This window comes from Mangifera indica, chromosome 17 (genome assembly GCF_011075055.1).
Source record: "Mangifera indica cultivar Alphonso chromosome 17, CATAS_Mindica_2.1, whole genome shotgun sequence".
In the NCBI taxonomy this organism is placed as follows: domain Eukaryota; kingdom Viridiplantae; phylum Streptophyta; class Magnoliopsida; order Sapindales; family Anacardiaceae; genus Mangifera; species Mangifera indica.
The window spans coordinates 3,524,059-3,537,690 of NC_058153.1; the positions used below are offsets into that span (position 1 = coordinate 3,524,059).

General features: G+C 30.9%; 1 protein-coding gene and 1 pseudogene across 1 annotated transcript; both read right to left on the minus strand.

The window, feature by feature from the left end:
* Positions 1-70: 70 nt before the first annotated feature.
* On the minus strand, positions 71-2,311 carry LOC123200147. Its single transcript, XM_044615288.1, has 3 exons — positions 2,158-2,311; positions 1,545-1,742; positions 71-532 (listed from the first exon to the last, which is right to left on the minus strand). The coding sequence occupies exons 2-3, from the start codon at positions 1,724-1,726 to the stop codon at positions 283-285; spliced, it is 432 nt and encodes a 143-aa protein (XP_044471223.1). The 5' UTR covers positions 1,727-1,742; positions 2,158-2,311; the 3' UTR covers positions 71-282.
* Positions 2,312-7,770: 5,459 nt separating this feature from the next.
* On the minus strand, positions 7,771-9,263 carry LOC123200870 (annotated as a pseudogene).
* Positions 9,264-13,632: the final 4,369 nt, after the last annotated feature.

The following is a 13,632-nucleotide window of genomic DNA, read 5'->3' on the forward strand; positions in this document are numbered from 1 at the left end:
TTAATATTTTGTTACATAAGCTAGTAAATCTAGCTCGACTTCATGGCCTGAGAGGATAAAAACAATTGGATTTCGAGTGAAATAGATAAAACAAGCTTTATCATCAATCATGGGTGGTCGTAGAAGTTTTTGATGAAGATAAAACAACAGCAAGATTTGCCAACGTGCGTCGTCACTTCAAATACAAAATTATTGTCGCTACCAAAGTTACCCACTGAGTTCTCAGCTTCAAAAATTTTGAAGAAACAACAAAAAATTGCATGTAGAGTGGCTGTTATTCGATCACAATGATATGCGAAGCTTACATATTCTTTTCCTTGAAAAACATTTTACCAAATAATTGACCTCAGACATAGTAACGGTGAAGGTAAATCCCCTTCCAACAATCTCACCAGCACAAAACCATGCAAAGCACTCCAGTCCGAATAAAGCAGCAATGCCCGCATCCTCAACCTTCAGATCCTGCTTGTTCTTCCATAACTGCTTCACATACTCAACTTCCTTCCAGAATGCTTCGCGACGTCCAGGAATACTGTCCATTAAAATGAGTCAAGAAGTACGTATGAGAAATTCACAAATCAAAAGATAAAGCTTCAAAAACAATTAAATGGATTCAGTTAGTATGGCATATGCTTGGGATGCCAATTTTAACCTAGCACACGGAACGTCTTTATCAATGACAGTTTTACATAGCACAATCAAAACCAATTTCAGATTGACCAACAGAATCACATGCTTATCACTCAATTCTCATGAAATGCAAAAAAGAGTAACTAAATATGTGAACTAACATTTCTGTTTGGGAATTGATTTATGTGCATGTTTTACCCTTTTGCTTCCCCAAAGCCTGATACCCACAATCTTATTCACTTCATATTTCATTTATAATCACAAATTCATTAAGATCAAAATCTTGTTCAAACAGCCTTATACTCTCTCTATCTCTCTCTCTCTCTCTCTTTGATAAGACACCTTTGATATATTCCGTCAACCAGCTTTAAACACTACTTCATTTCTTTAGCAAACATGTGCCAACAGAATCCAATTTGGTAGATGTTCAATATGTTGACAAAACACAGTTACAAAATCAAAAGCCACTGCAGCTTTCAAATGAAGCCAAACCATACATATATAAGTAAAAATGACAGGCACATATGCATACATCCATGCAACCACAACCAGCTAGAAGAAAAAGTGAAAAATTAATAAACAAAAATATTTAAAACGTAGATGATCATAAATAATTTTTTATTATGAAAGTAAAAGTTAAAAGGCCCACATGATAAGTATGAAACAATCAGGAATTTTACAACCTGTCACTTCTTAACATTGCCAATCAAAATAGTAAATTTAAATTAGTCACAAGCTGGGCATATCACATTCTTATATTTCAAAGCAGACATATAAAATTAAGTCAGAGGACATCATATAGCTATGTCCTAATTGGAATGCTGCCACCATTTCAAGATCATCAGAACAGCTGTAAGATCCACATAAAATTTACATCAAATGCAATATAAAAACAAGGGTACAGAAAAAAGTACCTAGCTAGACGTGTGTAAAACAATTGTTTCGACAACAAGTTACATTTGTCCACTGTGGGTGGCTCCTGAATATATTGCTTGTTCTGCTCCAACAACTGCTTATAGTAGGCATTTCCATGCTGAGACAGAAACTTTGTCGCTTGGCATGCCTTGGATTGCAACTGTTGCAACTTCGATGCCATCAACTCCAACTTAAACCTAAAACCACGACCAAAATCAAACCATTAAGGACCAACTTGTTAATCATAAAAAATACAAACTTTACATACAGAAAAACTTTCCGCTAAACCCAGTTAGAAAAACTCAATATAAATTTCACCCAAAATAAACAGAAATACAACGCCATTAATTGCTTCGTAATAGCAACAATTTATCAATTCACTTGTAAAATTCATGTTTTTATCAGCAGTAAACCAAACGGGAGTTCTATATCAATCGCAAACAGCTATAAATACAACGTTACCACTAGAATTCAAAGATCAGGGTATCAAGTACCGGTAACAAGAACAGATCTGAGGAAAACACGACAATAAAAGAGACAAACGAATGAACCGCAATTGTTTTTATATATAACAGAAAAAATAGGGAATCTGATCAGAGAAATTCGATTTACCTTGGATGTTTGTTGAAGAGGAAATGTCAGACGAATACGCAAAGTAGCGCCGCGGCCGTTTGCTTAGGTCGCCGGTTGTCTTATGAATAGCGAAGGATAGAGCGAAGCACCTCTGGGTTTGGGGTTTTATTTGACTGTAGAAGTTAAATTAGGCTTTGACAGTGGGAAAAATGTAAATAAATAAATATAAGGGGTGATGTTCATGTTGCCAGTGGTGTTATTTCAACCAAGCAGGCATTCTCCATGTATTTTTTCAATTTTTAGAAAAAATAAACTTTAAAATTTCTTAATGAATAAGCTAAACTTTTAAATTTTTTTATTGAAATATTAAATTTTTATTATTTTTTATTAAATATATTAAATTAAATTATACATTTCTTTCAGATAATTTTTGTAACATTTATATCATACGTATACATTTAGAGGGAATATAAATTCAAAGAGACATGTTAACTTAACATGTTTCTATTTCAATCAACACTAGAACATATGACAATCAAATAAGCATGATAAATTTAAACTTGAAATGTGTACAAAAAAATTGTCATAAACTCGTAAACTAAATAATCTTGTTCAAACATCCATACATAATAAATATCCTTGTCTAAAAATATATAACAGCCCAAATAACTTAAAAGATGCATACCCAATACATAATAGTCATGTCTAAAATCAAAATACAATAAAAACATAATAAAGCCTCTTCTTGTACAAACTCAGACACGAGTTGATCATTGACTTTGTTGCATATCTCGTTACTCACCTCTCATAATTGTAAAACAACATAAATGAATTGCGTGAGTGTGAAAAGACTTAATAAGTAGATAACTTATCATTACACCACTATAATAACAAAACTCATCCTGACATTCCATTATGTGTATACTCAAATATTTTTCAACATCCTTAACGTCTGTCTAAACTGAGTTACAATGTTTTATATACCATTACTCAAAAGATACTATTATCTCGAATTATTAGTTATCAATTTGCAATATCAATTAGATACATCTCTTGATTCATACATTATATGTATGCATAGTTAATGAGACTACTAATTAAAAACTATCTTTAAATGACTTCTACCATGGGTGAGTACATAAACACATATCACTAACTAACAACGTGAGAAATAATGGATTATGTTCCTTTTTGCATGCCCTTTGAATAAAATGAACTGCTAGACACTTTGATGTCAAGTGCATAAAGCATCCCATATATATTTAACTACAATCTAAATGTTTTCATATAGGTTTGTGAGTCAGAAATCACACAACAATGACTACAAAATCAAGCAAAAGATTACACATTATTTATCCCTAAATCCTTTATCTTCCACTATTTTGTATACAGTTGGTGACTATTACTAGGGATGACAACGGAGAGGGGAGGGAGGGGGTTTAAATCCCCGTCCCCGACCCGTCCCTGCTACGGGGATGAAAATAATTCCCGTCCTCTCCCCGTAAAGAAAAATCCTCTCCCCATCCCTCTCCGTATCCGCAAAAAAAGAAATTATTTTTTTTACCTTGTAAATACAATATAAATATATTAAATAATAAAATTAAGTAAAATTAAAATTAATCTACTATTTCAAATATCATAAATATAATATATTAACTCTTTTAATATGAACAACAAAAATTTAAATAAATTTGAAAAACATAAATAATTTAAAACTATAAAAATATATTAGTATTTTAAATAAATATATTAATAAAAAGTGATAGGGATAGGGGGGGGAGGGGAAGGGTCGGGGTGGGGAGGGGACACATGTATCCTCATCCCTGATTGCGGGGATTTTTTTCATCCCTGTCCCCGTCCCCTTCTCCGTTTCTATCAGGGAATCCCTCCCCGTTAGGGTCGGGACCCCTAAAGTCCAGCCCAAATTGCCATCCCTAACTATTACTATCTATTTAGTTAGTCGTTTCTCACTCATTCATGGTTTTTTTCTGAATTCAATTTGAATTCGCTTTTTCACTTAGTCTGTTGGCCGTGACACTATCAAGTATAATTGGGCTGTGTAACAGGAATGCCCAATCCGCTAGGAGCAACTTAAACATACCCCAACCGTGTTTGCTTAATTAGAAAATTGTATTTCTTAAAAACACCCCACTAACTATCGAACACACTTACTTTCTAAATTAGCTAAAAAAAGGTTACCATCCAATATGGCCAGCGGCCCAGCCAATGGATGATAGAATCCAAGCCTCCAGGCCTATAAACCTGATGAGTTGTTAAATAAATGTTCTACTTTACTAACCTTAAGTTAGTAAAACATATATTTATTTATCAAAAAATTACATGTACCATCTTTTAGCCACACATGTATATAACATGATGATCTTGTTCTATTGATTGCCCCTTATGAAATTTTAGATATAATTTCTCTTGGGATATCTATACATAAAAGTATCGAATTATTACTATTGGGATTTCTATTGGGATATTTTTTTTGATAATCGGAGATCTTGTCAGTGTTTGTTAGATGGATGATAAACTTAAAATATAGTGATCAATTATTATATTAGATAAATCAAAGTTTTATATACGTGATAAAAGGTCAAACTTAGACTTTAACCTTTGAAATTCTAATGTTTCACCTTAGAATTTTCTGATATTAGTAATATATATTACGAAGAAAACAATAATTTTCTTTCTTCTACTCAGCTCTTTTGATAGTTGTTTATGCTCTTGTTTTTGTTTAATTTATATTAAATAAACAATAAAATAAATCAATAAAATTATGTATACAAATAAATTTTATTAACTTATTAACATATATTTTGCGGTGATAACATAAAATTGGATCTTATAATTTTTTATTTTTTTCTCATTTTAAAATTAGATAATCATTTACTAAGTATACAGTAAAATTTATTTGTACACGTAATATTATTAAAAAAATAATGAAAAGTAAATTGTGAATTGCCACTGTGAATATAAGTTGAATATTTCTATTATATTGTGTTAAATATGTTGATGCAAAAATATCAGATCAATAATGTAAATCAACATGGGAAGAGAAGATATTAACTTATTTGATTAGTGATTATAGATCTGATTATAGTATTTGAAGGTTTACCCATTTGATCAAACAGTCAGGGTTCTCCGGTAAAAAAAAAAAACCATAGGAAGTAAAGTGAGTTTGTTGAAAAAAGTAAAAAAAAAAAAAGAAAAAAAAAAAGAAATGAAGGTAAACATCAAGCATTGTACTATGTCAATAGTCATCACGTATAATTTATGCATGTCAATAACTGTTCTGCATGTGCTGCTATTTATAAATACAAACTTCCTGTTTGTTATTTTCTTATCCTTGATCTTATCTTCTTTCTAATTTCCTACATCTTATAGTTTGAAATGAATCTCTGCTTTATACTTTTAAGCATGTATCCATCCTCAGACGCCAACCCTTTTACAAATGAATTTTCTGGATCCATCCCTTCCTCAGCTACCCACCATTTTCATATATGAACATATATATCATTTTTAATTCTAGCCGGCCTGCTGCACCCAGCACTTTCGCCGTTTTTACGTACAACTAGCTTCATCAAACATGCTAAAAAATCAGATTGCGATCAAATGTGGACCAATTTTCTCCATTACAGTCCATTATTTTCCTGCAAAAATTCCCCATAATCAACCTAACGTGATCAAATGTGGACCGGTTTTTCAGTAGTTTAATTACTCTGATAATTTCATTTCGTTGAAACTCTCTCTTTTTCTAGGAATACAATCATGCAGCATGGAAAACCAGGAGCTGCATATTGAATTGGTTGGCTGCCAGGATGCATTTTTCGTTTGAGCATATGCCTATGTGGCAGATGTGGTTGGCAGCGTGAGCCACATGGGGTGGTTCTTTTGACGGCCCAGGTTGAACTGCTGGCTGCATTCATTGACTTTTGACTCTCAAATTTAGCGATAGAAAGTTGCGGTGGCAATATATGTTTAGAATTTGTCAATGAGAAGGTTTTACACGGAGAAAGCAAAATCTCAGTAACCACGTTCACACAAGAGGAAGCAAAAATTTTTCACTCTTTAATTCGAAAGTGTTTTTTTTTGGCTTTAGACTATATGTTGGGTCGGTCAAATTTAGACTTTTGACTCAAATCTCTCATACGAAAGAATAATTTTTGGACATGAGTTTCAAACTCCCAAAAGTCAGACGTAAAGGCTTAAAATATTAAATGGGTTGTCTTTAATTTCTAAAAGTATAGGAATAAGATATAATATATAGTTTAAAGACATCCAAACGTGGATCGAGTAGAGCCGAAAGTTCTTGAAATTAAGAACATAAAAAAACCCCTCTAGATGATTATGCCTTATTAGCTCAGTTTTGTTAATTATATATAGAGCTTGCATGACGGCATCAACTCATAAAGGCCCAGAAAAAAAAAAAACTGTAAAAATAAAATTGGAATGTCAAAATTTCGGAAGCTCCAAAACTTTCCAACCTAGCCATGAGACTACGGCTTTGGTTCCCCCAAATGCTTTGGCTATATTCATTTCAGGTGGTGTATTAAAGGTTGGATTCAAACTCGAGTTTGTCTTAAACTTGTTTGAGTTTAAATTCAAGTTTTGAATTTGATTTAATAGTATAATCAAATAAAAAATAATTAAATGATATCGTTTTAGTATGTATAAAGTAAAATGATATTATTTTAGTAGACTAATATCGAAATCTTTCAAATAATGAGTCTAACAAATCAACACATTTTAAAGTTTGAGTTTAAATTAAAAAATATTTAATTATCAGATTCAAATTTAAACTCGTTTCGAGTTTGATTTACATAATTCATCATTAATGCATCTTAAACTATACCAGACAATTACATCCATACAAGTCTTATTTCAAGCTTTAAAAATTACAAAAGGGAAGACTAACTTATCCCACTAATTAAGTTATGCAATAATCTCTATAGCTTAATTATGTGATAAACAATTTAGCAATTAAAATTAAAAAAATAAATAACCTTACAATAATGACAAAGTCAAAGACATTATAAAATACTTTTAATTGATTTGGTCATGAAGAAAACTACAAGCGCCTGTGGTTCCACTTCACAAATGGAATTTCCAGGGAACTTGCATAACCAGAAGCAAGCAAACAAAAATAGTTTTTTGATCTGACTTACAGTATTATAATACAAACAGTAATTTTACCAGATGGGTTCCATTCCAAAGAATCAAAATGGGTACTTTTAATTGATTTGGTCATGAAGAAAACTACAAGCGCCTGTGGTTCCACTTCACAAATGGAATTTCCAGGGAACTTGCATAAACAGAAGCAAGCAAACAAAAATATTTTTTTGATCTGACTTACAGTATTATAATACAAACCGTAATTTTACCAGATGGGTTCCATTCCAAAGAATCAAAATGAGTACTTTTAATTGATTTGGTCATGAAGAAAACTAGAGGCGCTGTGGTTCCACTTCACAAATGGAATTTCCAGGGAACTTGCATAAGCAGAAGCAAGCAAACAAAAATATTTTTTGATCTGACTTACAGTATTATAATGCAAACCGTAATTTTACCAGATGGGTTTCATTCCAAAGAATCAAAATGGGTAAATAAGCACACCCCCACCCCCCCACCCCAAAAAAAAAAAAACACTCAGAAGATATCAACTTTCTTTCTCTTTCGTTGCTGCATAAAATCTTGTATTCTTTTCAAAGCAATTTCCAGCGTCTGCTCGCTCATGTTCGCAAAGCACACCCTGAACCATCCAGGCTCAGCACAATGGCAAGAAGACCCTGGTGAGATATTTAGCTTCACTTCATTTACTATACAATCCCAAAGGGCCAATTCGCCTTCTTTTTTTTGTTCCTCCAGCAATGGGCTTAAATTCATCCAGCAAAATAACCCTGCATTGCCTTTCAAACACTCAATCCCAGCTCTCTTCAATCCTCCAATAATCATTTCGTGTCTCTTCCTCAGTCTCTCTCTGTTTGTTTTGATATAATTTTCTGTAAATTTCTTGTTAGATAGCATAGAAGCCAAGAGATGTTGCGTTTGAGAGGAAATAAGAGTGAAGCTAGACATTCTCCTCGCTGTCGCAACAACTTTATCGTTATACGAATATATTGTTCCAACTCTAAAACCGGGGAGGCCAAGATCTTTGGAAAGACTATAAACAATATGAACTCTTTCAGAATTTTTGTATTGGCGAGATTCCAGAATTTCTGCAATGCTTGTAAATTCGGAAGAGGAGAAAGCTGAGCCGGAGTAGATTTCATCTGAGATAAGATGGACGTTTTTGTGGGTTGCAAAATCAAGAATCTCTTCTAGAACTGAGCGTTGGATTGTTGCTCCTAGTGGGTTTGATGGGTTGGTTATCAGAACACCTCTAACTTTGGTGTTCATGGCTTCTGCTTCTTTATATGCAGCTTCCATTGCTTGTGGAGTAATTTGGAAACTGTTTGAGCTATCACAATGGATAGGGACAATTTTCACACCAGTCCTCCACCTTAAATCTCTGTCAAATCTGGAATACAGAAGAATATAGACATGAATCCACTTGGTGAACGATTTTTCAGAAGAATTAGTGTTAAAGGGGGCTTGTTTTTACCCTGGATAGTATGGAGTTGGAACAAGCAAGGCGTCGCCAGGATCAGCCAAAATGAAGGTTAACAGCTCATTGGCGGCAGTGGCACCGGCGGTGAGGACGACTCTATCAGGATCAAATTTCGCCCTCCGCCTCTTATTTGTTCCATGAAACTTGTCATCGCCTGCCTCAATGATTTGAGTCCATGATAATCTTGAAACAAGGCATTTTCTCTAAAACCAGGTGCTCGTTTCCCCATATAAATGCTTCCGAATGTTGTTCCAAGTACTCTTCTAGCAAATCGAATGAAACCTGTTCAAGAAAAAAAAAAATTAGTAAGTCTTTTTCTTTTGTCGAGTCGACAAAATTCAATTGCTTAGATACTTACTTGATTTTCAGCCAATCCCATCTGTATGATTCCTGATGGGTTATTTGATTCATCATAAGGGTCTTCATCGTAAGCCTTCCAACCAGCAAAATATGGAGAGTTTTCTCCATGAGTTTCAGAAACTGCAACTTTTGATAGCTCAACACAAGAAGGCTGCTCAATCTCTATAGCCATAACTAGCTTTCTTGAAAATGATATATGGAGAGCTTCCTCTGTAGAAAGCTGTTACGTTGAAAGATGCTTGTGTTGAATGAAAAACCTTTGTCAAAGACCCTTTATATAGAGGAGGGGTTTGACATAATGGTCCCTCAGCTAGTGGTTCTCTCACAGAAAAAAAAATAATGAAACAAAATCGATTATTGATTTTCTAATGTAAGCAAGATCAAAACTCTTTCATAGATATAGTTTTTATCAATGACAACTGTTTGGTTTCTATCATCATGTTCCAAGTTTTCTCTATCTCATATCTCCTCTAAGATTTAGAGCGAATATGGTGGTTGATAGGGAGTGGGTATTCTCTTTATACTTCGTAAGTTTGTTTTAGATCATTAATATGCAATTATAAAGTTTTCTCTTCTGTTTTGTGGGCAATCTTCGCCTAATTAATGTAAGAATGATTCTTTATATCCTAAACAAAACCATACCATCCTAATTTTACAAAATTTACATGTAGAATATAGCGTACTTGAAACACCATATAATTTAAATTTTAATACGTAGAATTATCAAAATTATTTGAATTAAAATAATTGATAGTTTACTCTGAAAACCTCTAATGACAACTTTCAAAACTATAGTATATAATATACTAACTTCTGATGGGGATCTACCCAAGATTTAGTCGATTAATAAACCAGGTCAAATAAATTTTAAGGTTAATATTAATGTTATTTACTTAAATAATAAATTTTAAGTGTATTAAACTTTATCTTTATTAATAATTTAAACCCATTTGTAGATTGTTATCAAACTATTTAATTACTTGATTTTATTAAATAATCAAATCTTAATTTTCTTATTAGTATTTCTCATTTTAAATAATGGTGGTAGTCCTGTCTCAACAAGATCCCCCACAATTTCCAACCTATGACTAATCAAATCTTTGCCCCTAATATAAACTGATCCAAATTAATGCTTAAACCGTGAACCAAGCCATGCATGAGAAGACTACATATTCCATGCAGATATTCCAGCAGATCTAAGAGTAGTTAAGTTTTGATGACATTAGAAAGATTCCCTATTTAACCCAAGATTAAGATTCTGATATGTGACCAAAGCTGAGACAAACCAGAAGATTTTATGACCTCACAGTGGTATTTCTTCAGCAAGAGAATTTACCGCTTGTAACTGTTTACCATTAGTAATTTCAGGTTTTCACTTATGTGCCCACGAAGTTAATTAAAATGGCTCTCATGTTGATGTTGTATATAAATAAAAGCTACTTGTATGATCTATAAATGTGGCTTTTTTTCATATATAATTACCTGTCAGTAATATTATATGTACAAATAAATTATACAAATTGATAAGGTGGTAACATCTAATTTGAGTAATTTTAAAAAAAAAAAAAAGTAAAAATGTCGCTTTAGTTTGTCAAAATAAGTTTATATAATTTATTTGTACGTATAATTTTATTAAGTATCTATATAATTTCTTCCAAGTATTAAATGTGTATTACATTTGAGTAATATTATACGTACAAAAAAATTGTATAAACTTATTTATATAAATTAAAATTATAACATTTGATTGAGTGAAAACAATCACATCACCTAATCACAAGTAGTCATATCAGTTTCCATAAATAAATTTATATAATTTGTTTAAACACATAGTTTTGTTTATTGCATTTATATTAATTGCATAGATTTATGGTTAGGATCAATGTTATATATATCTATTTTAAATACATAAATTAATACATACTTGATGTATATTATTATGTAATTAGTTTTACTTTATTTTTAATTTAAAATCATTAATCATATATTATATATATTTATAACTATTATATATTCAAATAAATATACATAATTTTATTCTCCGATCATACCATACAAAGGATGCATGCATTTGTATGCCTCGGCATAAATGGATGCGGAATATCAATTAAGTTTGGTACATGCATGCCGAGATGTGAGAGTTGGATATTTGTCAAGATTCTGTTGCTACAATGGTTTCAACCAACCTACTTACATAATAAACAACATCCCAAGATAAAATAAAAGGGCAATAAGAAAAACAAATATTGGTTATTAGAGAATATATATGTTTCTTTAAATCATGGAAGTGGCCCTTGAGATCAGAAACACAACATATAAGATTGCCTTTATAATAGTTAAATCGTATATTATATCATATATAACAAATTTAATTTTTTATATCATATATCAAATATTGTATCGTATCATATGATATAGTTTTTAAAAATAAAATAATAACAAATTTAATTGACATATTATCATTTTAAAAACTATCATAAATATATTTGAAAATTAAAAATTTCTTATATATACTTTTATTATATTATCATTTTTTTTAAAAAATATATCGTAAATATATTTATTATATTATATTAATTTTATATATCTTATATTATTATTTTTTTATTTATATTATAGAGAGGGTAGTGATAAAAAAAGCACGTGCAAGGAGTGGTAGATGATGACTGTGTGATGACCCGACCTCAAAGAGGAAGACAAGTAGGATACTGATAGCTCAACCAGTTCTTGCCCTGCAGATGGCTACAACTGGCAGACAAAATTGTTGATCTGCCATTAAAGGCATGAATCGGAAGATTGTTAAGTCCATCATGTGACTAAAAGTTGAGGGATTTGGGGAAAATCTGGCAAACTAGGCCATTGAAGGCTTGAAACAGACGACTTTGTTTCTTCATTATTGTTTCGGATTAATTGAAAACAATATTTGTAATTGAATTTTAAATTAACTAATAATAACAAACAAAATTTATTAGTAAAAATGAATAACAGGTTGGTAATTATACTTTTCATAGATAAAACCTAAAACAATCGTTTCACCTACGTTTGGATAGGAATATATCAAAATTATCGGAATTGATTTTAATATGTAATATATGACTGAATTCAAAACGAGTTTTATTCAAACGAGTTCGAATACAAATGCACGCTAAAGAGTAGTAGAAAAAAAAAACCTAAACATAAGTCGTGCTCGGCTTGCTTGCCGAGCATGGCTCACATTATTAAAAAAAATTAAAAGGAACGACATTGTTTAGAGAAGTTAAGTCGAATATCTCATACAAATCTGAGTCAAGTTTGACCTGTCCACACAAAGCCGAGCTGAACATGAACTCTTAAATTGTGAAGCAGAGCGAATATGAACTAGCGTTTCTCTCCATGCTCAATGAGTTCTAATAAAAAATAAGCCAAGCTACCTAAAAACGAATTGAAAATGAGTTTTACCTTATTCGGGCTTCACTCAATTGAATCCAACTTTAATGTAGCAAGCTAAATGACAATCTCATCCAAGGTTTGATGGAATGGCATACTTTTATCTGCAAGTTTTAAAAAAAACTATTTTTCAACAAATCAAAAATTATTAGTTTTAATAATAAAAAGGTATTTATATTGTTTTATCCAAATATTATGATAAGGGGGTACTTAACTATTATTTTGTTTTTTAAGTTTAAAATATAAAAATGACACTTTGTTGGAATAAACTATGAAGTGTGAACAATATTATAGGGTGCACCTGTAAATATCATTAACTTACTAGGGCAAATAGATATGTTCCCCCATTTTGTTTGAAAAATTCTTATTGCTATATTCACCCCCATATATGTTGAAAATGTATTATAACCCAATATTTTATAATATGTCATCCGTACCATTACTTTGTTGTGTTTTTTTTTTGGTAATTACTAGATCAGATATCCAATTTTTGTTCTGTATAGTTTTCGGTATGTAATTGTCACATTTTTAAACTATTGAGGACATATAAAATTAAAAAAAATTATAAAAACACCCAAAAATGTTTGAATTTCTAAAAATCTTCTAAAATAATTCATTAACACTCCTATCATTATAAAATTATAACTCACTCCTAAACATTTTAAAATTATACTTAAAAATAAATTTTTTTAATTAAAATTAATATAAATTAAGGGTACAAAAATTATTTAATGAAAAATTGGGAGAAAGTGTTATTTAACTTGAATTTTTTTGTTTTTTCAATAATTTTATAAAAAAATTAGGAGAATTTTTAACCAAATTTAACCAATAGGGTGGGAAAATGACTTTTTCAAACATAAAAAGGAAGAATGGTAATTTCATCAAACCTTTGGTGGGAAATAGTTATTTAGCTTACGTAGCATCAAATGGCTTAATTTGTTAATTTTAAGGATGTATTTGGTTTAATTATTCTTTTATTATTAAAAATAAAAGGTTATTATAGAGATTAATTATTAAAAAATTATTTTTTATAAATTATTTTTATATTTTATAAAATTTATAAATTTAATAAATATAAATAATTATTATATTTTATTGAAGATAAAAAATACTAA